This window comes from Xenopus laevis, chromosome 4L (assembly GCF_017654675.1).
Source record: "Xenopus laevis strain J_2021 chromosome 4L, Xenopus_laevis_v10.1, whole genome shotgun sequence".
Taxonomy (NCBI): domain Eukaryota; kingdom Metazoa; phylum Chordata; class Amphibia; order Anura; family Pipidae; genus Xenopus; species Xenopus laevis.
In genome coordinates this window covers 19,481,916-19,507,898 of record NC_054377.1, presented here as the reverse complement: position 1 = coordinate 19,507,898, position 25,983 = coordinate 19,481,916, and the positions used below count along the sequence as shown (strand labels likewise).

At 39.1% G+C, this 25,983-nt stretch overlaps 1 protein-coding gene across 1 annotated transcript in view; it reads right to left on the bottom strand.

The window, feature by feature from the left end:
* Positions 1–25,983, bottom strand: part of LOC108713464 (anoctamin-3) — a 187,259-nt gene that overhangs the window by 128,054 nt on the left and 33,222 nt on the right. Inside the window, exon 2 of the mRNA XM_041589950.1 lies at positions 8,224–8,412. Coding sequence (XP_041445884.1) covers positions 8,224–8,412 — 189 coding nt within the window. The remainder of the gene's footprint in view (positions 1–8,223; positions 8,413–25,983) is intronic.

Sequence of the window (25,983 nt, the reverse complement as noted above, 5' to 3'; positions counted from 1 at the left end):
TGGGGAAGGGAGATGAAGACTACTTAGCGATGGGGAGTGGGCAGGCATGAGATGGAAGTGGGCAACCGAATGTGTTATAGTGATGTGCGGGCCAGCTCGATACCCGCGTGTCGACCTTGCACTCTTTTTTGAGGCTGGTGGGCAGGTTGAGCTCTTCTCCTTCTCTCCCCACCCGCCACCATCAAATGCCCTGCCCCTTTTGTGATGTCATCTATGGGGTGGGTCTATAAAAGGAACCCGGAAGTCAGGCTCGGGCGGGCATGGGTGGAGGGTGGCGGTGGGTCGGGAAAATCCCGACCCTCACGTTACTAGAGGGTTGGAAAATGCAGTGCACCAGGCCCTCCAAAGATTTTATTGCAGAGCGGCCAGCTCACTGTCGTTACTCCTGTTTATATAGTGAATAAAGTACCACGTACTGTAAAATATAAAGGTATTATAAGTCACCTAGGATATTAATATGAAGTTGTGCTTCCCTTACAAGAATTAAACATCGGACAACTACCAAAACCAAGTTCCTAATCAACAATCATTTAAAAAACAAAACAAAAAAAAAAAAAAACATTTAATCGGGCATTGAACTATATGTACATCCTCTCTTTACATCAATGCCACTAACAACCAAATGGCAAATTAGCCAGCCCTTCATTCAGTTATTAGACCGGGGCACTGAAGCATGCCATTGAACAGAGGGATACAGAGATGCCCCTGGATGTCAGAAAAAAGACGTGAAAATTATTTTACAAAATTTAAGTGTGACAAGTCCATTGATGCCTCAAAAAGGCACAGGCAATTTTTTTTGTATGCGACTTGTATCTTTAAGGGGCCCAACTCTGGTTGAGTTTTTAAAGGGGGAAAACTTGAATTTTTAGAGGGGAAAAAAACCTGGAATTTTTAGAGGTTTATAGCTCAAAGCTACTAAAAATCTGAATCAAAAAATACTCCAACTCAAACATGTCGAGGTCACGTAGAATACAATTGCACATATACCTGAAGATGTTTCTTGACATCGTGATCTGCACTGGATAATAGTGTCCAAAAATCCAATAAAGGGATGATACCTATCATAATCAAACCATCCAGACAGGAGATGGAGCAGGTGACACATGGGATGGAGCAATGACTTTTAGTTATTGCAGTTATTTTTTGAGTATTGCTGGGTTGATTTATGAACCACTTGTACCTTTTGAGCACTATCGCTTTATATTTTATAAAATGCTCAAACATATTGGAAAGTACATTGACTTCAACAGAAAACATTCACACTTGCACCAAAAAACGCATTCCTCTACTCGTCATTCCAAATGTAATCCAGTTGTGAAAAAGGTTTCAAAATACCTTTAGAAAAAAGAAGGGGTTGGGATTGGGACAAGCCAAGCAGTTAAATTGATTATGGTTCATTAATTGGAATTCAAGCTGTGTATCAAAAAATGGATGCTCTGCAGCACACTGCAGTCCTCCTATTCTCCAGCTCAGCAGATTGCAGTATCTTGGCATCCTCTTCAATCACCCTGTAAACATGAGTTACCCTTGGCGCTCCGAGTTACTGCATTCTTTTTGTTATTAAGAATTGTATCGGGCACCATTGTAGGCATAATAACAAATACAGTAACTATGATGTATTGCTGTTTGTATTTTAATTAAAACACAATACAAAGAACAACCGTGAAGAATTGTTTTATTTTCTGATGCTCCGTTTTGATCATGTCTACTCTAATGGAAAAATAACTCTAATGGAATAATAACTATTACCGAATGCAAATATGGAAAAAGCAATTAAGAAACAGAATACAGAATAACAAGAGGGAACGCACAAACAAGCAGAATGTATAGACTGTGTCTTATCAAGAAATATGACCTGCTGTCTGTTTAGTTGTCTGTTTAGTTGAAAGAATGCCACCATCATTGTCCACAGTATAGCATCACACTCTCAGGTCCCCATTGGCCACATCAGAATTGCTGTTTTTTTTTCCAGTTCATGATCAGGTGGTCAGTGACGTAACTAGATATTACAGGGCCCCATGGCAAATTATTTTTCAGGACCCCTAAATGTCTAGAGGCTGACTTGATTTAAGGGATGCACCGAATTCACTATTTTAGGATTCTGCTAGATCCTTTGTTAAAGATTCGGTTGAATACTGAACTGAATCAGAACCCTAATTTGCATATGTAAATCAGTTAAACAAGGGGGGAAGAGAACCACACGCTGTAAATGAAGATGGCCGCATCTTGATAGAGCTGGATTCCTCCAAACTATAATCCCCGCAAAGCACTTCGCTTAAGCACCTTATATTGGGGGACTCTGGACTAGAAGGGTCAGTAACTTTATTTCTGACACCCATATGGCCCACAGACGCCGGAGAAGGGGAAAAAAAGGCCCAGAAATTGAGACACATCACGCGGAGCATAGCGTCATATCTAGGGATGTCGCGGACTGTTCGCCGGCGAACTTGTTCGCGCGAACATCGACCGTTCGCGTCCGCCGAATGTTCGCGAACGTAACGCAACGTTCGCCAATTTGGGTTCGCCTTAGCTGGCGCTTTTTTTTTGCCATTTCTCCCCCAGACCAGCAGATACATGGCAGCCAATCAGGAAGCTCTCCCTCCTGGACCACCCCCACACCCCCTGGACCACTCCCCTTCCATATATAAACTGAAGCCCTGCAGCGTTTTTTCATTCTGCCTGTGTGTGCTTGGAAGAGCTAGTGTAGGGAGAGAGCTGTTAGTGATTTGAGGGACAGTTGATAGTAACTTTGCTGGCTAGTAATCTACTTGATACTGCTCTGTATTGTAGGGACAGAACTCTGCAGGGATTTGAGGGACATTTTAGGTTAGGTAGCTTTGCTGGCTAGTAATCTACCTTCTACTGCAGTGCTCTCTGTATGTAGCTGCTGTGGGCAGCTGTCTGTCCTGCTGCTGATCTCTCATCTGCATCTGTTCTTCAAACCACTGCCACCTAGCTGTGTGAGCTTTTTCACATTCTGTCTAAATATCAATAATAATACCGTCTCCAGAAACACCACCTGAGTGACGTAGTGTGATTTCTGCCCTTTACAGCACAAAACGCAGCGCTGTGTCAACAATGGATTTTTTAGAAACATATTTGCCCTTGATCCCCCTCTGGCATGCCACTGTCCAGGTCGTTGCACCCTTTAAACAACTTTAAAATCATTTTTCTGGCCAGAAATGTCTTTTCTAGCTTTTAAAGCTCGCCTTCCCATTGAAGTCTATGGGGTTCGCAACGTTCGCGAACCGTTCGCATTTTTGTCCGGACGTTCGCGAACATGTCCGCGAACATTTTTTCCGACGTTCGCTACATCCCTAGTCATATCTTACTAGGCCGCAAGCCTCCTCTCCACCCTCGATGGCATCGCAAGAAGACTCTTGGCTGGGTCTGGACTCCCAACCTGCCCGCTCCGCCACTCAGGAAAGTACACTGGGAGAAGTGGAAAAATTCAAAACAAAGCTGCAACAAGAACTAGCCCCGATGGCAGCCTCAACAACAGCAGACATATCCAAGCAAATACACAAACTCGGCCAGAGGACGGATGTCTTAGAACAAAAGGTTGATGATATAACCACCGTTCTGGACGCACATGAGCAGGACATCGCCGAGTTACATAAGACCACAGCGCGAGGGAGACACCCCCCCGCGGGACATTAGCCTGCACTTGCATTAGCACCAAACGCAAGTAGTCATTCTGAAAGCTTTGTGGCAATCTGACCAACTAGATTTCCAAGGCCACAAATTCCAGATCTATATGGACCTGGCTCTGGCCACCCTCCAGAAACACAAGGTATTTGTTCCTATAACCAAATCGCTTCAGGAACACCGAATCAGATACGACTGGCTTTTCCTGGTCAAGCTTGCATTCTTGTTCAATTTTAGTTTTTTTTATTTTCTCTCGATTTTTCAAACAGTTCTGAAATGCCTTGTTATTGGTGTCTTACATATTTTCACTTTCCATTGTACATTATGTATTCTATTTTGCTGCTCTAGTGATGGGGGTATGTGTAAAATGTTTATTTTTCCAAAATGACTCTAAAAATAATATCTCATAATGCACAGGGTCTGACTTCCCCCAAAAAAGGAAAAAGGCTTTCTCTTATTACGCAGATATAATTTACCTTCAAGAAACCCACTTCTCTAAAAACTCATCCCCCAAATTTTTACATAAGTAATTTCCTATTGTGTATATGGCTAATAGTGACAACAAAACAAAAGGGGTAGCAATTTGCATAAGAGCTGGTTTACCTATTCAACTTATTAATAAATTTGAGGATGCAGAGGGTAGGTTCCTAGCCCTGAAAGCTATACTCAATGATGAGAAACTCACCCTGATATCGTATTATGCTCCCAATACAGCTCAATACACATTTTTTGAAAGGCTATCTGCTTTTGTGTCAAATTGGGCTGAGGGTAATACAATCATGGGCGGGGACTCCAATGTTGTTCTTAACAAATACTGGGATAGACAGTTAATTAAGCAACAACCTCTGATAGATCAATCTCACTCTTCCACTGAGGGCAATGAAATTGGAAAACTCTGTTCTGGTATAGGCCTGGTAGAGATTTGGAGGGAACTACATCCTGGCACTAAACAGTTTACCCACTATTCTGCTCCCCACAAACTATATACCAGAATTTTTTTTTTTTGTTTGCGGGGAAAAAAATGAAAAAATCTTGAAAAATATGAATCGTACGAATCTTTCGGATTTTCCACCCTGAATCTGTTTTTTTCAGATTTTTTGCCCAAAAAACCCGAAATCTTCGGATATTGCACGAAACCCAACACAGATCAAAAAATCTTTGGGATTTCTCCCGTTGACATATGCATCCTCAGCAGGTCTGAGATGCTGGATTTTGGGATTCTGATTTTTTCCATTCTCGGGATATAATAAATTCTGAAAAATTAGTCTATTTCTTTTACTAAAAATTCGGATTTTATACTAAATAAAAATAATTTTACTGAATTTTGCCATTCGGAGTTTAGTAAATAACCCCCTTGGATTCGGCTGAATACTGCTGAAAAAGGTTGGATCCCAAACCGAATCCTGGATACAGTGCATCCCTACTTGTTTTATAAACATCTATTTAAATTTGATATTAATACAATACATATAGGGCCTCATGGGGCCCCTTTACCTCCTGGGACCCTCTGCAGCTGCAGGGTCTGCTTCCTTGCAGCTGGTTTAATGCACACAAATGGACACTCAGGTTTAGTTAATCAAGGAATATAGTCAAGCAGGGCAGAGGGCAGAAGACAAGGCAGGGGGAAACAGCAGCCATGTATCTCTAGAATTATATCAGAGAAGACATTATGGTTGCGATAGGATGGACACAATAGACATGATAAGCAAAAGTAGCATTAGAAATGTATCAAAGACAATGTGAATGGGATGAACAATAAAAAAAAAATATAATGTACTAGAAGGAAATTTCTCAACCAACATCCTCAAATGAAGGACCATTATTATGGCTACAAGGCCAGACAAAACAGTCCTACAGATAGAGAGACGATTGTCAATTGATTCAACTCCAGGCAGGATGTTACATAAACTTTATAACTAGGTCAAATGCATAAATACGTTTAAAGAGCAAATTTATATATTTGTATATATATGGACTAGGGATGGGCGAATTTTTTCGCCTTGTTTCGCCGTGGAAATGACGCCCATAGACTTGTATGGTAAAAAGTAAAAAAAAATCGAATTCCGGGTTATTTTTGTGTACTTCGAGTGGGGAATAGTCCAAAGTCAATTCAAATTTGAAAAAAAATTCCAAATTTTTTCATATACTGTCTCTTTAAAAATTGTTGTTTTAGCCAATGGGGGACCTCCTAGAACCTATTTGGAGTCAATTGGTGGACTTTGAAAAATCAAAGTTGGAAGTTTGGTCATGTTTGTTTTTTAATAAAATATTAGATAAATTCAGATTTTATTAAATAACCCCCTAAGTCTACTAGAAAATCATGTAAACATTAAGGGTAAAAAAATTTAAATTTTGAGTTATTTTTGTGTACTTCGACTAGGGAATAGTCCAAAGTCGATTCAAATTTGAAATTTTATTTTGAAAATTTGAATTTCGAAATTTATTATATACTGTCTCTTTAAAAAATTGTTGTTTTAGCCAATGGGGGACCTCCTAGAACCTATTCGGAGTCAATTGGTGGATTGAAATCAAAGTTTTTATTTTTTAAATACTTCGAATCAAATTCGATCTGACTTCGATTCGAACGATCGAATACAGCCTATTCACCGCAAAAAAAACCTTTTATTAAAATAAATTTCGGTTGGTCTTTTTTTATTCGAATTTCAAAGTTTTTTTTGAACTCCCATTACTTCGAAATTCGACAGTTGAAGTCCAATAGGCTAGAAATTTGGATTATTTTGGATTAAATGGATTTTATGGGAGATGGATTTCCCGTAATTCAGAGCTTTCTGGATAACAGGATTCCAGACAACAGATCATATACCTGAATGACCCAGAGAGATCTATGTTATATAAGAGCACTATGTGGTTTAATAACCTAAATCACTTTATTCAAGAAGAATGCTGTGATCACCTAAATAGGGTCTTCAGCTATTCTTACAGTCTTTTATCTGTAATGGCAGCAGTTAGGAGCAGTAATTTCTAGTATTAGTTATTTTTTTCTACTTATACTGATTCTGTTAATATTCAGAAAATTATGTCTTTATCATCCATGTGGTAAATAACCCATTGCATTTGCTATTCAACTGATATGATTCAGAACACCAGTGCTACTCCTGTTCTCCATTCTCTGAAGCAGTGCAAGTGATGACATCTCCTATTCTAGATCTAGGTCACCAGCAAGATGGGAATTCATGAGAGCTTTTATCAACTCCTCTCTGCTCTTTATCGCATTGTAATAAATCAAATAGGTTTTCAGAACTGCCAGGGTCCGCATCATTTTCTTTCTGGGGATCTGAGTTTGCTTGACATTGTTTTATAATAATATCTCTGATCTCGAATAGTGACTCATTTAAGAAGAACAGGAATATTTATTATTTAACTGACAGAAATGTCTACAAATAATTTACTGAATCCTCTGACTTGTTGACACCCTAAATAAATAAAGGGTAGAATAAAAAGGAAAAACCTGCAGGAAACAAATCTCTCCTTATTTAGAAGTGTAGAAGAGACTGATGATTTTTAAAGTGATACTGACACTAAACATTTTCTTCTCAAAATATTAATCTACATTAAGGGGCAGATTTATCAATTTCGAAGAAGTGGTATTCGACCATCGAATAGAATCCTCCGACATTCGAAGTCGGAGGATTTTATTCATCGTACGATTGTATTCCGATCGTAGTATGATTGTACTTCGAATCACACAATTCGAACGATTTTATCGTACGATTTTCCTTCAAAACCCAAAAATTTAGAAATATGCTCTGGCAGGTCCCCATAGGCTAACATAGCACTTCGGCAGGTTTAAGTCGGCAAAGTATTGACGTCGACATTTTTGTAAAGAGACAGTACTTCGATTATAAAATGGTCGAATAGTCGAACGATTTTTACTTCGAATCGAAGTAAATTCGAAGTCGTAGTATCCTATTCCATGGTCAAAGTATCCAAAAAATTACTTTGAATTTCAAATTTTTTTACTTTGAAAATTCCCTCGAATTCACTTCGACCCTTGATAAATCTGCCCCTAAAAATTACCTGTAGATCATGTTGATAATTTTTCGCTGATAGATCTGCTTGTGTGATTGAAGTTCCTAAACCTGACTGTTTTGCCAACCTGACTGTCCCTTCTTAAAGTTTCTAATGCTAACCGACTACTGCTACACAAATATGGCAGCCCCCTCATAGAGGAACATGGGGGGAAGAAAGGTAATGTACAAGCATCAAGTAAATATGTTTTTGGCAAAATTATAAAAAGTATTCAAAGACAATGTAATGATTAATATAAAAAAGCTTATAGTCTGGTGTCAGGATCTGTTTAATGTTATATTTTGTTCACACATTCTAGTTCTTCGGGTTTGTCCAATGAAATGTCCAAGGAAAAAAAAAAGAGTAAAAAAATTAGAGCTCACCCTAAAAACAAATGTGGCACGAGATTACAACTTGGAATCCCACATTAATATAAGAATTTATGCATTTTATGACTTTTTAGAATACAGGATATGATGTCACTAACATAATAATGTTGAGGATGCATCTTTACCTTATCAATTCGCCATGCAGAACAATTCTTACCTCTTTGCTGTTCTAGATCACTTTCTGTTGTCCCTTCGCTAACCGGCTGGGGTTGCACCCGATTTTGTACAGAAGTATGTTTGTTGAGATGCTGAGGGTGTGTTTGACTTTGGGCTAAACATGGCATGCTCCTCCTTGAGGGCTTCATTTGATGCACCTTGTCGGTTCCACTTTTACTTTTAAACATACCTGAAACAAAACCACACAATCACTAATGTTGTCAAAACCCTGCTTAAGACTTACTTTGATTTATTTTATTGCACACACACCCACTTCATTACAGCGTAAAGGAGAAGGAAAGTCGTTTACCACTTAGGTAAATATTAAGCACCCCAAGTGAATGTATTGACTTACCTAAAACCCCCAGGCCGGTGCTCCTATCAGCAGAAAACTGTACTGGCCAGGGTTATTCCAGTGAGCGAAAGGGAGTGGTCTTCTTACAGGCTTCTTCTTGCTTCTCACGGATGTGCATGCGCATTACAGTGAAAAGCTGAACTTTAACTAAAAAGTGTTTTTTTTTTTTTCATTATATTGCGCACACGTCTACCCCGGGAAATTTGAAGAAAGAAGAAGCCGGAAGAGGATTGGCACCCCAAGTGGTAAACAACTTTCCTTCTCCTTTAATTGCATGCATTGCTGTGTAATGATGCACACTTGCCTTTGCTCAATTGCACAAAGATGCCTCGAGGAACATTGGACATACCTATAAGACTTATTACCCCACTCACATATTTATATAAAAAAAGTCCAAAGGTTGCCAGCACTCTCGATAAAGTTACTTAAATTTGCCTGGGTGCAGTGCCAATAAATTATCCATAACTACTACAAGAAGGTCCGCTCTCTCAGGACTTATAAAAATCATAATATTTATTATAAATGACTAACGTTTCGGCTAGGTCCCTAATAGTATTTGAATTACTGATCATGTGACTTTTACCAGCTGTTTGTTCCCGCCACAGTGTATATTTAAGGCGGTTTAATGTTCAGTTTGTTACTTTGAGAAAGGCTAGGGACCTAGCCGAAACGTTAGTCATTTATAATAAATATTATGATTTTTATAAGTCCTGAGAGTGCAGACCTTCTTGTAGTATTTATATAAAAAAAGATATACGCATGCCTATACTAAACTACATGTAGATCTGTGGATTACTATAGCCTTGGATATTATGCTTGTCCAAGAAGTCATCCAAGCCCCCTCTTAAAGGCATTAATAGGACACTGACACTCCCTTGGAACAGACTTGGCAGGAATCCCACTTCTCCTCTGTGACATCCTTTAATGGACCTGGAGCACCTCAAGTAGAACCTTTAGGGAATCCTCTGATTATCCCTACGCTAACAGGCAATATCACCTTCGAGAGATACTTCCTACATTTCAGAACTTCTTTTTAGTGTACTGTTTAGTGGCGCTACACCTACACCTCCTGGCAAAATCTAGAACTGCCGGGGGAAACAACTTCCCCTCCCAACTCTAAATTAGACCCAGCTCCAAGTTGGTCATAGCCAAGGTATTTCCAACTAGTAGGATATTTCCAAGTCTTAGGGGAATTTAACCGTATAGCCCCCCTACATACATAACCTTGCATTTGTCAACATTTTGGTTATCCATTGGGTCCAACCATTGTGGTGCATTTGTTGTTGTTTTTGCCATAGTTGACCTATAACTAACGTATAGTGGGTACTGAAGTTTGCCAAATCAATTAGCCATAGCAACCAATGAGAATTTTTCTTCTTCTTACTTACTTACTTGTAGCAGGCTCATAAAACAAGCAGCCGATTGGTTGCTATTGGCAACTATGCAATTAAGCTAAGCAACTAGGTTTGCAAATCATTTCCATATTTTATTTATTCATTTATTCATTCGATATATATATATCTTAGTTTGATTGAAAAGTATATTAAAAATGATTCCTAAATGAAAGTACTTTCTGCCATAATATCCCACTGAATATTCCATTTTGTATATGCTTCTTTGACAGGCCAGGCACTTTACAAGTTTATCTATATTGCATCAACATGAATAATTGACTTGTTCATGATCTGTCTTGCAGCAACGCTTTGATAAGTCTCTGTTTGTGTCACTGTTTTTGGCACATTATTCAGAATGAAACAAATATCCAAAGATGCAGATAAAGCTAAATTCCGTTTGCACAAAAAAAAAAAAAAAACAAGAAACATACAAAATATGTATTATTTTGAAGATTTGATCCTTCGGGAAGCAAAAGAAAAAACTATTTTTTTCAAACTGTATTCTGTTTTTACTGAGTCCTATACTATACAAGTCCTATAAGTCTTATATTGCCATAATTTTGTCTACTAAGTTTGTATTTCCAGTTGGCATCAATTCTAGTATTTGCCATGCAAGTTATGTTTCTCTATTCTTTAGATGCAAGTGTGACAATTTAAAACTTTAAGACAGGATCTGACTGGGCTGGCGGGACACAGGGAAAAAACCTGGTGGGCACCTGCTCTCCATGATACCCTGAGTGTCCGCTCCCTGACCTTTCCCCACCCCGATCGCATGAAGAGAGAAGAAAATGTAAGTGCTGCCATAGGGTGGTTGCGGCTGGTGCGGTGGGTCGCAGGGGGTGGTGGAAGAATGAACAGGGGCCTGGGGGAATATGTGTGTGTCCCTGATGCATCAGCCCCCAGTGGGCCCCAACCCCCCCATCTGCCACTGAAAGCAGGGAGCTAATTGGTCCCTGAAGGTACTTCCTGGTCCAGAAGTGGCAGTAGCTCCAGGGTTCTTCTGCTTTAATAGGGGAAGAAGATCTCAATTCAGAACCGGAAGGGAGCGGCTGTGAGTGCAACTATACGGAAATGCAAGAAGCGTATTCTGACGCAAGTTTTGATGAGTTTTTACGCACAACTGACTGCAGGGAAATTTGCAGGAACCCAACTGTACTTGCAGTGCCTAAATGAGCCCTAGTTCCTATATAGCTGTTTATATTCTTTGCAGAACTGGCTCTAACTCCTGGAAACAAACTTGCAGAAGCCAGTTGGCGGAGAACTGATTTATTTTACATTTTTTGGGTGGGAATCCCCCTCTAAATGCACAGCATCCATTAGTGACATGAATAGGTATTTTGCTAAACATTTCCTTTGCCTATTAATTATACAACATGCATATTTTAAGTTTTGCACTAAAACTTTCAGATTTAGCAAATAATCATGAAAAATATCACCTTTTTCCATTTCCTGCAGTAGTGTTGTCGACTAGTACAGTGATCAATGAATGGCACGCAATCTGTTTGCTAAGCACTTATTATGGTGTCTATGGTAGATTACTTTTTAATTGAAAGTTGAAATGTGTGTAAAACTCTTCTCCAGTTCACTGATGTAATAAATGAAACATGATTAGGATGGATTCCTGCTTGAAGATCTGATTAGCTGTGTTTCTCAGCCCCTACACCTATAATAAGGAAATCATTTACAATCATGGCATATTAACTCATTACGTTCCATGACTAGAACTGAAATATTCTTTTTAAATGAAAAAAAAAATTGTATTTTTTTGGTTTTGTGGCAAACAATTCACATCAGATTTTTCTTGATCTATAACTATGGTTAGGCACAACATTGCCATCCTGATGACATTACTTATCTCACCTGGTAAAGTTTTCTTCTGTATGGCATGCAAGAATATATGTTTCATAAATTCAGCACCCCCATTGACTAATGCTGGAAAATCTACCTGGGTACAGTAACCCCCACAACCAAATAGTGATTTCCTTTCAGTGTTCATCTTCCAGTACATTGATGAGAGCCAATCAATGGATTAACTATAGGGAAAACAGTCGCAGGGGGACCCCTAATGTTACATGTAAATCACCCCTCTACAGCTGCTCTCCATATTGAGGGCTGTTGGGGAGTGCAAAAGCTCCCTGTTTGCCAGCACCATCACATTTTCCTAATGTGGCAAAAAAAAATAAAAAATAGCAGCAGACAGCGACAGCAGAGCTTCTGTGGGAATCTACACTGCCATCTATTCATTGGCTGATAGATTTGAACTTGTGTTTAGTAATCTGAGTTGAGAAGAACTGAGCATGCTCAGTAGCCAACACCCAAACCAAATTCCCAAGGGAGGGGCCGAGTGGGTTAGAGGAGGAGAAGGAATTATAAGTGATTTAGTGGATGCTACAGCCTAACTATTAACAACTGGAGTGGCAGTTGATTAAAGATTTCAAAGAGGCTGTTCACTGATTTTTTTTGTAAGGGGACTTTTAATATCAAGTAGGAGATTCAAGCTCCAGAGAAGGTTTATTTGTTTTTTTTAGACAAGTTTACTGCTGAGCCCTGGAAGCTGGAGTGTTTTGGAAGGAACAGGCAGGCCAAACACTCCATTCTAGTAAACTAGCTCACATACAGGAACTTTTTATAAGAAGGGGTTCCTGTGGAAAGGTGTTTAACTGTAAAACTGTTCTCTTTGAGCAGGACACAAAGCATTAAGGATTAGTGATGAAATTAGTCCCGTTTCGCGTTGCCAAAAAATTCACAAAATTCCCAAAAAATTTGTGAAGTGTAAAATTTGCTAAAAAGCCAGCGACAATTCGGACACCGGCGACAATTTGACGTGCATTAAAGTCAATGGATGTGCATTTAATTGTCGCCAGCGTCCAAATCAAAAAGCTTTGCGGCAAATTTGCGCCTGCCAAATAAATTCGCCCATCACTATTAAGGATAGCTGTTTGTGTATGGAACGGATGTGTGGATAGTGTCAGAAGGGAAGGGGTGCAATTTTCGAATATAAGGAGCAGAGGGATCAACTGATGGAGTAAGAGTTAAGAAATAAGACTGACCAATCCCCTGAAGAGCTCACAAGTATGTAAAGCATTGAGTGTCTACACCAGTGGTGTAACTATAGAGGAGGCAGACCTTGCAGTGGATGGGGGGCACGGGGAACAGGGGTACCCTGAACATGGAGTTTACTTCCTCTTCCTACTTCCTCTGAATCCCTAACTTCCTGGTGGCTCACCTATCTTTGGGGAGGGAGGGGGTTGGTAGAGGGCTGGTAGTAAGTAGGCAGATGGGGTGAGAAGTAGGTGGGCAGTTGGCATTGCTGATGACTGGTCTATGCCATAAATACTGAAATAATTTTAAAAAAAGAAGTGTCATCACATCTAACCATCAGATCCTTCAGCCACAACCAATAGAATAGCAGTCTTAACCTTACCCAGCATCCTACCTGGAGACTGGATTCAGTAGAACTCTAAAGTAACTCTGCCCACAATCCAGGGCTTTTATTTGTCCTATAAGCACGGGGCAGAAACAAATATAAATAATAAATAGAAGTGGACTAGCAAATTAAGCATTATAAATAATAGGACGGTATTTGGGCATTTCCATATCAATAAACTGGACAAATCGTAAAAATTCAACTTTTGAATGCAATGTTCTTTTTTTCCATATCTGTTAAATATCAAGTAAATCTAATTGTGAACCATTGTTTGGCTGTCTTTCAGATTATTGAAAGGCTTAGACTCTCCAGGTGCTGCTATGCTTCCATGCACAGCAATAGCCTTTTTACTGCAGCTGAAGTCAAGTGAAGTCAATAGCTCGGCTCTATAAGTGGTAAATTATAGCACAGCTCTAAGTAAAAAGAAGTGTTTTGGTAAATCAGAGCTATTGCTAAGTTATCCACAAACAAAATATTCTTGCTTATAAAATTGATTACTTTTTTCTGTCAAACTCAGACAATAATATTAAAATGTGCTCATACGTCAGTTTCATAAGCCACCTGTATTGTTCTACCTGGATTTTGTTATTTAGAGAGTTTATTCATTTGAGGGCACATTGATGAGAATACACAAGCGTTTTTTTGATCTATCCATCATGCATGGCCAAAACTAGTGATGGGCCAATAAATTCGCCAGGCATAGATTCACTGCGAATTTCCTAGTTTCGTTGCCCGCAAATAAATGAGCGAAGCTGCAGCAAAAATTCACCAGCGAAAAATCTGTCTCAACAAAAAACAAAATTGTTGTGTCATGATTGTCGCACACATAAAAATTGTTGCACTTCAAAATTATTCAGATGCCGAATGAATTTGGACAAAATAGTCGCGCATATAAAAATAGCTGCTTGCGTTAAAATTATTTTGACACCCATTGACTTCAATGCGTTTCACAAATTTAAGCCGTTTCGTGATTTTTTTTTCGCCATTTCGTGAATTTTTGGGCAAAGCCAAAAGGGACAGATTCACCAATCATTAGCCAAAACTGACCCTACACAAAATTTGGATATTATAGTTTTTTGAAACCACAACTAAACTCACTTTCTCTAAAACCACGAATGTCATTTATTAAAAGATCCCAACAAAAATAATTGAAACGGAAAATAATGCTGAACGATCCAAAAAAAAAAAAAAATTACAAATACAGTTATGGGACCTATTATCCATAATGCTCGGGACCTGGGGTTTTCCTGATAATGGAGCTTTCGTAATTTGGATGCTCACAACTTAAGACTACTAGAAAATTATGTAAACATTAAATAAACCCAATAATAATTTGCTTCCAATAAGGATTAATTGCATCTTAGTTTGGATCAAGTACAAGGTATTGTTTTATATTTACAGAGAAAAAGGAAATCATTTTTAAAAATTCTCATTATTTGGATAAAAAGGAATCTATAGGAGACAGCCTTTACGTAATTCAAAACTTTCTGGATAACGAGTTTCCAGATAATGGATTTTTTCTGACAATTCCTAGTGAAAAAACTTGAAAACCTTTGAAAGTCGGAATTGATTTAAAACAGTCCAACATGATCAGTGCAGTTCCCATTGACTTTTATAAGACCTCAACGGCTTTTACCTGGCAAAGATTTGTATTACAGATTTTCTGGGTTTTTACACCTAATAAATCTCAAATTTTTTTAAGCTTTTCAAAAAATGACAATTTTTTTGAGATTTGTGGGGAAAAAAAATCTAAATTTCATTGTTAGTAAATAACAGTTTCATCTTACTCGTAAATTTCCATTTATACAAATGTGTCTTTGCCACTAGTGATGGGCGAATAAATTTGGCAGGCGCAAATTCATGGCAAATTTCCAGGTTTTTGTCTTCGAATCAATTCAAGAAACTCCAGTGAAAATTCGCTGGCGGCAAAACATTTTGGACGCAAGTCTGAAAAGTCGCTCACGTCAAAACCGCTGCGCGTCAACACTATTTAGACTCCCATTGACTTTAACCCCGAAAACACCGGCGTAAATTTTCCAGTTTTGCTCATTTTTCCAGCGAAACGGGAGAAATTCACCCATTACTATTTGCCACTCGTGTAAATGTAAATACAGAGAGAATAAGTATTATGTGCCCACAAAGTGCTATACTTCCTCCTTTGCTTACAGACAAATGAACAGAGGAAAAAAACTATTTGGAGAAGACTTCTGTTTTAAATGATCCCACAACCTCCATTGAAATTGCATGATTTTTTATGTCCTGAAAGCTACCGCAATGCTGAAGAAAAGTACAACTGAAATCGAATGGTCAGGCCTGGAAGTGACCAATCATTTATCTGCACACATACAGTAGTATTCGCAATTTAGTATGTTGTTCAGCTCTCTGTTTACTCAATAAGAATCACTTAAATGCCAATAGAGCTTCCATTAACATTTTACAAAAAGGAGTCGATCGATAGATGTGCCAACTGTGGTGTGCTTTATTCATAGGGAACACATTTTGCAAATGGCGGCATGCCATATTTTGTATTATGTATTGCATTTTACTCCACAATCAATAGCGTTGCGTATGCAAACGATGTGGTTAATGTGTAACTAATGGAACCTCATGTTTTAACAAAGACAGATGGATCCCTGGGTTGGAGTGCCTCGGGTCATTCTAAACCAACAATTCCAATTGATGTGTAACTATACTGTAGGTACCTCATTTTTTAACAAATGATTCCCCAGGCGGTAGTGCCTTTGGTCACACTCTTAACCAATAAACTCAATGAGCTTCAAGAAAATCAGGCCATATGCTTATGTGTGTGATATGTGGGTGGTGTACAGCATTGGACTGGGGGGTCTGGAGATAACTGGGGCTGCCACCTTAGTGCCCCCCACACACCCACCTAGTCCCCCTGACCCATCTGGTGCCACAAATCCATACCTTGTTGTGTGCTTTGTTTTCTTTTTTTGCAGCGATGAGCAGGGCCAGAAGGAGGTCAGGGGGCAGCACCCAGGGTTTCAGCAGGAGCACCTCTGGATCAGAAGGACCAGGTTTTTCCCAGTGTCCTACCAGCCCAGTCCGATCCTGGTGGTGTAGCTTCTCACCCTTCTTTTGGTGCTCCTATATTATCCCTTTGAAGGTGTATGAGGTCTGAAAACTTTGATAAGTGCAAATACAATATAAACAAGCACTCAGGTAAGTTTTATGGTTTCCAATATTATGGGTGAAGACACACACAGCTACTAGTAGCAGCTTATTGTCATGGCTATAATATAGACTCTAGTGAAAATTGCATAGACCAGGAGTGTCCATACTTTACTAATGTGAGGTCTACTTTTAGAGATGTGATTATGATCTACATCCATAAAAGCATTCGTTGGATTCTGTTCCATGGAAAATATGAGTTTTAGCAGAGATAATTGGCTAATAAAGTGGCTGCTACAAGTAGCTCTGTGTGTCTTCACCCTAATGGGCAAATTCACTAACAGGTGAAAATTCGCCAGCACTTTGCCAGGAGAAACTTCGCTCAGGCGACGCTAATTCACTAAGTTGCCTCATTCAGCAAGCAAAGCGAAGTTGCGCTAGCGTTGGCTAATTTGCATATGGCGGGAGGTTAAATTTCAATGGACGTATATAACCTTAATAAAATAAAGTTATATTGCCCTATGCATGAGCCCAGTGTATAGTTTATGTGCCATATGTAAGGAAATGTAGGGGGAAGCCGGGTTCAAAAATTTTCTATTTTTTTTTGAGGAATTCCTATGTACTCTATTGCACTTCGCCTGGTCTGAGGTGGCGAAGGCAAGTCTGGCGCAAGAGGTAAAGTTCATTAAAATCTGCATAGAAGTGAATTTGCATAGTTACGTCCATTCACCAGAGCGAAAATGTGCCTGGCGTTAGAGTGTGAAGTAGCGCTACAGTCTATCTCCTTCACTAGCGAATTTACAACAGAGTTAGCCACTTCGCCCTTTTGTAAATTTCTCCCTAAGGGTCTGGCCACACGGGCAGATTCGGGGAGATTAGTCGCCAGGCGACAAATCTCCTCTTCTTTGCGGTGACTAATCTCCATGATCTGCCTTTCCCCAGATAAAATGTAAATCGCCTGGGGGCAGGCACACGGAGCCCGAAAGTTTCCTCGCGAGGCAACATCAACCTGCTGCTGCATCATCAACCTATTCTAATCATATCTTCCTAAACTCCAATATAGGATTCCTATCATGTTCCTAGAGATTCTTTATAATAAAAAGTTATTTGTGATTGTAACGTTTCTTCTCCGATGGCTGTTGGTCCAAGGTGGGGCACCATGACCTCATGTCTACTTCAGTAAACACAAGCTACTTTTAGCTTCATTTTCTCCCTTATTATAGTCAGGTTCACCTGCTTGAGGGTAGCCCTATTACACAGTTATAGGGCTTTTGTGGGTGCCCACCAATGACCACTTTCCCTTGGGCCCACTGATCCCTTAACGCTTCTGACATACATTTTGTAAATGAGGGATTTTACATCTATACAACTCTCTCTTTCTCTCCCTTCCTCCCAATTAAAGAGTTCTGTTCTGGAAATAGGTGAAGAAGTGCACACCCTTACCTTCCCTCTGTTGATTAGCCCGGTGCACAGTGTAGGATGGTACGACCACCCCAAAATATCGTAGAGAATAGGAAATACTGGCACTCAAGGCCAGTATTGCAGGGTTAACCATTGCTGTTGACATTTCAGGGCAAGCCCCTTTATCAAGCAAACCAATTAAAGAGTTTACATTTATCTCATATAATTATGCCAGCTTTAGGAGAATATATTTTATGGACTATAGTGTTGTTCATTTGTCATCCTACAAGTGGGATAACGTTGTACAGAGCAACTATAAAGATTCTCCCTTTTGCACAAATCATGTTTACCCTAAACAAAAAACAAAAGACCAGATTCCAATAGCTATCTGGTTTACGGTCCTTATGGAACAGATATCTTTTAAAATGTCATATGTGTCACTTATCTCTACCCAGAGATGCAATCTATCATAAATTCAACATCAAGGGGCCGATTCACTAACTTCGAGTGAAGAATTCGAAGTTAAAAAACTTCAAATTTCGAAGGTTTTTTTGGGCTACTTCGACCATCGAATGGGCTACTTCGACTTCGAATCGAAGGATCCGAACTTAAATCGTTCGACTATTCGACCATTCGATAGTCGAAGTACTGTCTCTTTAAGAAAAAACTTCGACCCCCTAATTCGCTACCTAAAAGCTACCGAAGTCAATGTTAGCCTATGGGGAAGGTCCCCATAGGCTTTCCTAAGTTTTTTTGGTTGAAGGATAATCCTTCGATCGTTCTATCAAACTATTTGCGCTAAAATCCTTCGACTTCGATATTCGAAGTCAAAGGATTTTAATTCCCAGTCGAATATCGAGGGTTAATTAACCCTCGATATTCGACCCTTGGTGAATCGGCCCCCAAGTCATATTCAGGTGGATCGGACCATTTTCTGCTCTGTAGTGCAGTTGCTTTGTTGGGCATTTCCAGCAATACTCTCATTTTAGCTCAAAACATATCAAGTGGACTGCCAAGGGGGTACCAGGGGAAAATCATTGATGTAAATTTTGCTATTGAGAAATTGATGTCAAACCTCTAGAAAGCTCTAAAAATGTTTCGCTTTGTTACAAGAGAAAATGCTTACGGAGCTGCTATGAGCCTATTTTAATTGGACTGGTTAGATTCCGTGCACCTACTGAAATATCAAAGGTCACATCAATTATTCTACATGTCATTTATCAATATGGTTTTGCAACCTAAGCCTTTATTGGTGTCTGAATATGTATTATATTTCTGCGCTGCATTTTATGCAAGATGATATTTAATACTCTCACAATGCCAATCCATCATGAAACATGAAAAGTGCCCAGTTGTTTGTGTTCTGTTGAGTAAAGCATTTTAAAGGCTATAAAGTCGCTAAAAAGGGTTCATTTAAGAACACAAGTGCAATTACAAAGCCTTTTGTTATTGTCACCTATACATGTCTCTTACATCCTTTGATTAGTGTCAATATAAAGCTTTAGGGTGTATTGTTGAGTTGACAAAAAGACCAAAGGGAAAACAAACAATCTTTATCAAATAATTACATGATGAAAAATGCCCAAAGCGTTTCAACCAAAAATAAGGTCTTCATCAGGAGAACAAAATTATAAAAACACAGCGACTTTTTGTTTTGTTTTTTGTTAAGGGACTAGGATTGCTGAATGGGTTGATTCCAAGGGATTGGCTCCTCGCTTTATTCTTCAGGGAATGCATTTCCCATTTCAATATTAGCAAGGTTCACATGGACACAAGGGAGTACTAGAATTAGTTTGATAAATGTGCTTTTAAAGAGAATCTAAAAACTGTTGGTCAACTACACTTCTCTTAAAATGTTCTTTCCATGTAATAATTGCTGAATTTCAAATTAAACAATTATTAATATTTTAAATCATGGATGGGTTGAGAGGCAAGCCGGGAGATGACACACTGCTCATACATAATTGATCATCATTTGTAGAAAAATTGTAGAAAAATATAGAAAATAGAAAAACTGCATATTTCAGTTTATGAATGAATATTTTTTTTTAAAATTCAAAAATGGAAATTAAATGATTTTTTCCTAGCATATTCATGAAAAAACTTGAATCGGATAAACAACATAGATTGCGCAAATAAAATCTTAGTATCAGTTTATCCCTAGTTTTATTAATTATCAGCAGTTTATCCCTTGCCATCTCTCAAACACTAGGAATGATATTCTTTGGGTGTATACAGGGATTTGATCAGCCAGAACATGGCCAATGAGCTTTGGTGGCAATCTGAGCAGTAGCCTCTTGGCTTGTGCAGATGAATTCATAGGGTGCAGAGAATGAGGAACATCAAAGGAAAGGTGTGTGCCCCTTTCTTTCCCCATATTCAAGTGAAATTTTCTCTGATGTTCCAGCCCTGTCCCAAAATGAGGACAACTCCAATGTATGTATGTAATCATACAGGAAAGGAAGGTTCTGTGCACACACTAAGCAGTGTCCTGCTTTATAATTACAATGAAAGTCAAATTCTCTATAAATTTGCTATGGAAATATTTGCAGCTATTTACATTAACGGCAGAGTGGCTACAGTCGTGCACCAAATGCTGCCGTGAGCTTAGTTAAGAACGTAAGAAGCAATTATATGCAGAACAAGCTGAGGCAGCTATAGCAGATAAAACGCAAATCAGCTTTCGAAAAGCCAAGCTTGCAGAATGCAAACACGGCTTATAACAAATGTTTACTTGGAAATTAGAGAATCGTTGTTAAATCCTGCAATAAGCTCCCTTCCATGTTTATAAACCCCACATACAGCCATGGCTGATGGCTTTTAGTTTCTTTCCATTCTGGGCTCAGTTAGATGGGTGCCAACCTTCCATATTTTTATGGTCATATGGGGCTCATTTACCAGTGGACACACAAGATGTAGTTTCTAAGTCTCTGAATAAAGCTACACACTCATTGGTTGCTATGGGTTTATGTCCAGATGCCAATTTGCCCAATGTCATTACACTGTAAATGAGGCCTTGGGGGTATTGGGGACGTGTGTTACTTCAATAAAATGGACTAGAGTCGGACTAGATGGACTAGAGTTGGGTGTGCCAGGGAGTGAGGATAAGTATTCTTGAGATACTGCAGAAACATAAAAACTTTTTAGCATATTATTTACATATACAGAACTGGAAAAAATATTGAACTAGAACAATCATGTCTGCACAAACATAAAGGCATTTCGATGCACTTTGTTCAAATATTAGCCAGTGGCGTAAGATTGGAGGCCTGGGCCTGCTTGTTATTTTGCATGAAACGGCATGAGATCTGTGATCTACGCAAAATCGTGGGTCACCAATGCCCCCCGGAATTCCAGTTGCCCTTGCTCCCCTTTGAGGTCTGACCCCTCTATAGTTACGCTACTGCTATCAGTGTGTATTTCTGTCTCCGAGCAGATCTTAAGGTTCAGCTGTAATATTAATGCAAAAAGATAACATTGCCTTTAACTTTATAACTCACTGTCATTCACTTTTTACACTGGGGGTATACCATCAGGGGAGAAACTACAGAGGAAGCAGACCCTGCTGGGAGGGTCCAGGAGGTATAGGGGTCCCACGAGGTCCTAATTCATATACAATTTTAAAAAAAATATTGTTGTTACAGGTCAACTTCTAGACATTTTGGTGGCCCAGTAATATCTATTTGCATCACTGTAGACCATGGGTTTTGCCCATAAATCTCTCTTTTCACCACACGTCAATTGTAATACAACGTTCCCTCTAATTCAGGATTTTACAATTGGAAGCCCAAGGGCTGACTGTTGCCTTCCAAGAACTTTTTGTAACACCCAGACTAATGATCCCTCTATTTTCTCTTTGAAAATATGATCTTCAGCACAGCACATGTTCTAGGGTGCTGAAAGCAGCCTACGCTTAGAGACTGGCTTACTATATAAATGCTTTCTTCCACAAAGCACACTGAGCATGTGCAAGCCCATGACACTCAATGGATGGTTTAACAAGATCCAAGATGGTGTGGACAGCTTTTAAAGCCTGGATCATTACTATTGTATGTATTTTTAATAGCTCTACTGGTACAGTAAATTGAATATGTATAATACAGTATTTCTAGCCATATTCCTTTTCAGGCTTTAGTTCTCCTTTAATAGGACATACATTTTTTTCTCTTTAAAAGCCTTGGTTTATTGCTTGCCTTTTATTGCAACAGTAACTTACACTGATGCCAGATCAGATTAATGCAGCTTAGAATGATCTGTTTAAGTATAAACAGTGTAAGATTAGCTCTAAGCCTTTTTGGTTTGCAAAGTACAGTAAATTGCACTACTTCTTTATATCGATCATTCAGGCCAAACCTCCACTGGTGATTTCTCAAGTTACTTTCCAAAACACAGAGAAATTCCATTTGATCTGGAAGAGAAATATTCAATTTCTGCATGAGCCAGACTCTTCATGCAGAATGGTAACTGTTTGTTTGTAGCGTCTTATAAAGATCAGATTCAGCTGAAACTCAAATAAATTGCTTTTAAAAGTTGCTTTAATTTGCTAAATGAAAGAGACTCTAAATATTCTTTGTATGTTCTGAAGGCACACTCTCATAAACTGGAAGTGCTGTGCATAGCTTCATTCTGATAAACGTCTCTCTGTGGCAGCAGATGATTGGCTAAAAATGGCACTTAAACTGCTATGAATATAGTTACATTGTTGTATCTCTCAACATATATATGTACCTCAACACACAAAACTAGCCATGGGGATCACTATAGCCTGAGATATTATGCTTGCCAAACAAAACACCCAAGTCCCTCTTAAAGATATTAACAAAATCTGTCATCAATACATCTTCTAGCAGGACATCCCACAACCTAGTGGCTTTCACATTCTGCATTGCTTTAGGTGGAATTTCTGTTATTCAAGTCTTAATGGGGACCTTATTGTCCTTTGTTCTTTTGTATGGGAAACAGGATAATGTTTGCTGATGTAAAGTAAAGAGTAATCTCATTGATAATCCTTTTTCAATTCCAATGTGGCTGTCCTTGTCCTAAGGGGCTGGCACATATGTGTCAATGCTTTATTATGCATTATGCTTGGATTTGCTTCTGCGCCAGCACTGACATCTCAAAGCTCATATCCTAATGCAACTTATGCATGTCCATTCTGATTTTGGTGCCCTTTCCTCCTTTGAAGAGCATTTGGCCTTCACTATCTCCATCAGCACTGGGGACATTGTGTATGGGAGATGTAAGCAACATTGAAAAAAATCACTTGCTCAGTGTCCACCCCTGAAATTGTCCCACCCTTCGCCAAGGCCCTTGCAGCCTTGCTACAAATCCAGGCCTGGGTGTTCTACCAGTTATCTAGCCCTTCTTGGTCAATTCCGTTGGTTCCTCCTGTTATAAGTAGGGAGGGGTGTGTGTATGGATGCTGGGATTTCATTTGGAGGGGTTGGACTTGATGGACTTTGTCTTTTTCCAACCCAATTTAACTATGTAACTATGACTTGGCCTGATTTTGGTACTCTGTTTGCTTTCTGGTTGATCTTCTGCCTGTTTACTGTTCTGAACCAGTGCAGCCTACAGTAACCCAGATCCATCTGACCTTGAGCTCATCTTCTCCCCTTTTTATAGTCTCACTGGCCTCTCTCCGTTTCACTGACCTCCTGTCTCCAACCATGTAATAGTGTATGGTGCTTGTGGGACTCCCTCTCTTAGGGTGGCCATACACAATAAGATCCGCTCATTTGGTGAGGTTTCTAAACAAGCCAATCTTTCCCCAATATTCCCACTAACAGCAGGGCGGCCATAGAGCTGAACGATAGGATAGCAACAAAGCCAATGCAGTCCTCGATTGCAGGAAAAATCAAACTTGCCGGATCGATATCAGGCCTATTTTTGCCCTGATATCTATCAGGGGGACCTGTCTAAAGCCCCCACACATGGGCAGATAAATGCTTCTAATGGACCGATATCGGCAGTTTTAATCTGTGTATGGCCACTTTAAAGGAGTTGTTCACCTTCAAATTAACTTGTAGTATGATGTAGAGAGTGATATTCTGAGACAATTTGCAATCGGTTTTCATTTTTTATTATTTGTGGTTTTTGAGTTAATTACCTTTGCAGCTCTCGAGTTTGCAGTTTCAGCAATCTGGTTGCTAGGGTCCAAATTAGCCTAGCAACCACTGACTGATTTAAATAAGAGACTGGAATATGAATAGGAGAGGACCTGAATAGAATGATAAGCAATAACAATAAATGTATAGCTTTACGGAGCATTTGTTTTTAGATCGGGTCAGTGACCCCCAATTGAAAGCTGAGAAGAATCCAGAGAAAAAGGCAAATAACTAAAAAAAACTATAAAAAATAAATAATTAAGACCAATTGAAAAGTTGCTTAGAGTTGGGCATTCTATAACATACTAAAAGTTACTTTAAAGCTGAACCACCCCTTTAACTGACTTTTGTTTGTTTACAAGATTCTACACCCAAGAAACTGATTTCAATTATATATAAAATACTAATGAGCTTAACAACAGCATATTTTGTAAAAGGGGGAGATACAGTATAAACAATGATTCCTTAATTAGATGAAATGTCACTCATGATCTATATAGTTTTCGCATATCTGCAAAGGGCAAAATGGTCAAAGTCAAAATTATTCATCAAACTTATTGAACGGTCTTAAACCAGAAATAGGCCTGGCACTAACTTGCCCCAGTTACCAGAATCAAAATACAATTATTGATTTAGTTTTGGGATGGCCCCGTATTACAGCTATATGGTAACACAATCTAGTCCCATTAAATAAAACCAGATGAGGTCAGTATTATTTACTGCAAAAAAATGAGTAGCTATAAAATGGATGAGCCCACTGGTTCTGAACCCACAACAGTGGGATACAATTTCATTACAGATACATTCAGTACATTGGTAGGGTTACATGTGACAAAATACAATTATAATGAACAATGGAAGGCATTGCTCAAGTTATGTACACCACAAACTTGGAAGGCTACAATGGTTGGTATTAAAAGCACCTGAAGTTTATTTAAACATCAGTTAAAAAGCTGCCTGACCTGAAGTCTCCTCCAAGTGTCTGGTATGCATCGCCAAATAATGGATCTTTACAACAGTGGATCAAACCTATTAATTAGTAGCTGTCGCTGATCAAGTTGACATATGTGACCATGTTGATGATGGCTAGAGGTACATACAGAGATGTCCTTTCTCTCAACCCCTTCAGACTCCTCTGATCCAAGAATGGTCATTTGTCCCCAAGATGTTCTACACTGGAAGTGTGTTATAATTGTTGGCTACTATACCCCACATATGGGGGCACATTTTCCTAGGGTCGAATATCGAGGGTTAATTAACCCTCGATATTTGACCGTCGAAGTAAAATCCTTCGACTTCGAATAACGAAGGATTTCGCGCTATTCCTACGATCAAACGATCGAAGGAATAATCGAACGATTCAAAGGATTTTAATCCATCGATCGAAGGATATTCCTTCGATCAGGAAATTGTTAGGAAGCCTATGGGGACCTTCCCCATAGGCTAACATTGGCCTCAGTAGGTTTTAGGTAGCGAACTAGGGGGTCGAAGAATTTTTTAAAGAGACAGTACTTCGACTATCGAATGGTCGAATAGTCGAACGATTTTTAGTTCGAATCGTTCGATTCGAAGGTCGTAGTCGAAGGTCGAAGTAGCCCATTCTATGGTCGAAGTAGCCATATTCGACCATTCGAAATTTAAACTTTTTTTCCTCTATTCCTTCACTCGAACTAAGTAAATGGGCCCCATGCTGTGTGTGATAGAATGAGTAATAACATCCTGGTGTAAAATCAAATTCACTGTTATAAGTTACTGTAGGAGCACATGTAATAAACCCTACAGATAATGATGACATTCCTTTCAAGGACTTAAGCAGTGGAGAAATAGCTTGATCCCACTTGAGCTTTTATACCAGATATCTATTCTCTGCAATCCATGCGTATTTCATTAATGCACTATTCACCTGACTTATCAAAGGAATATATGAACAAACCAAGCCTTTTAA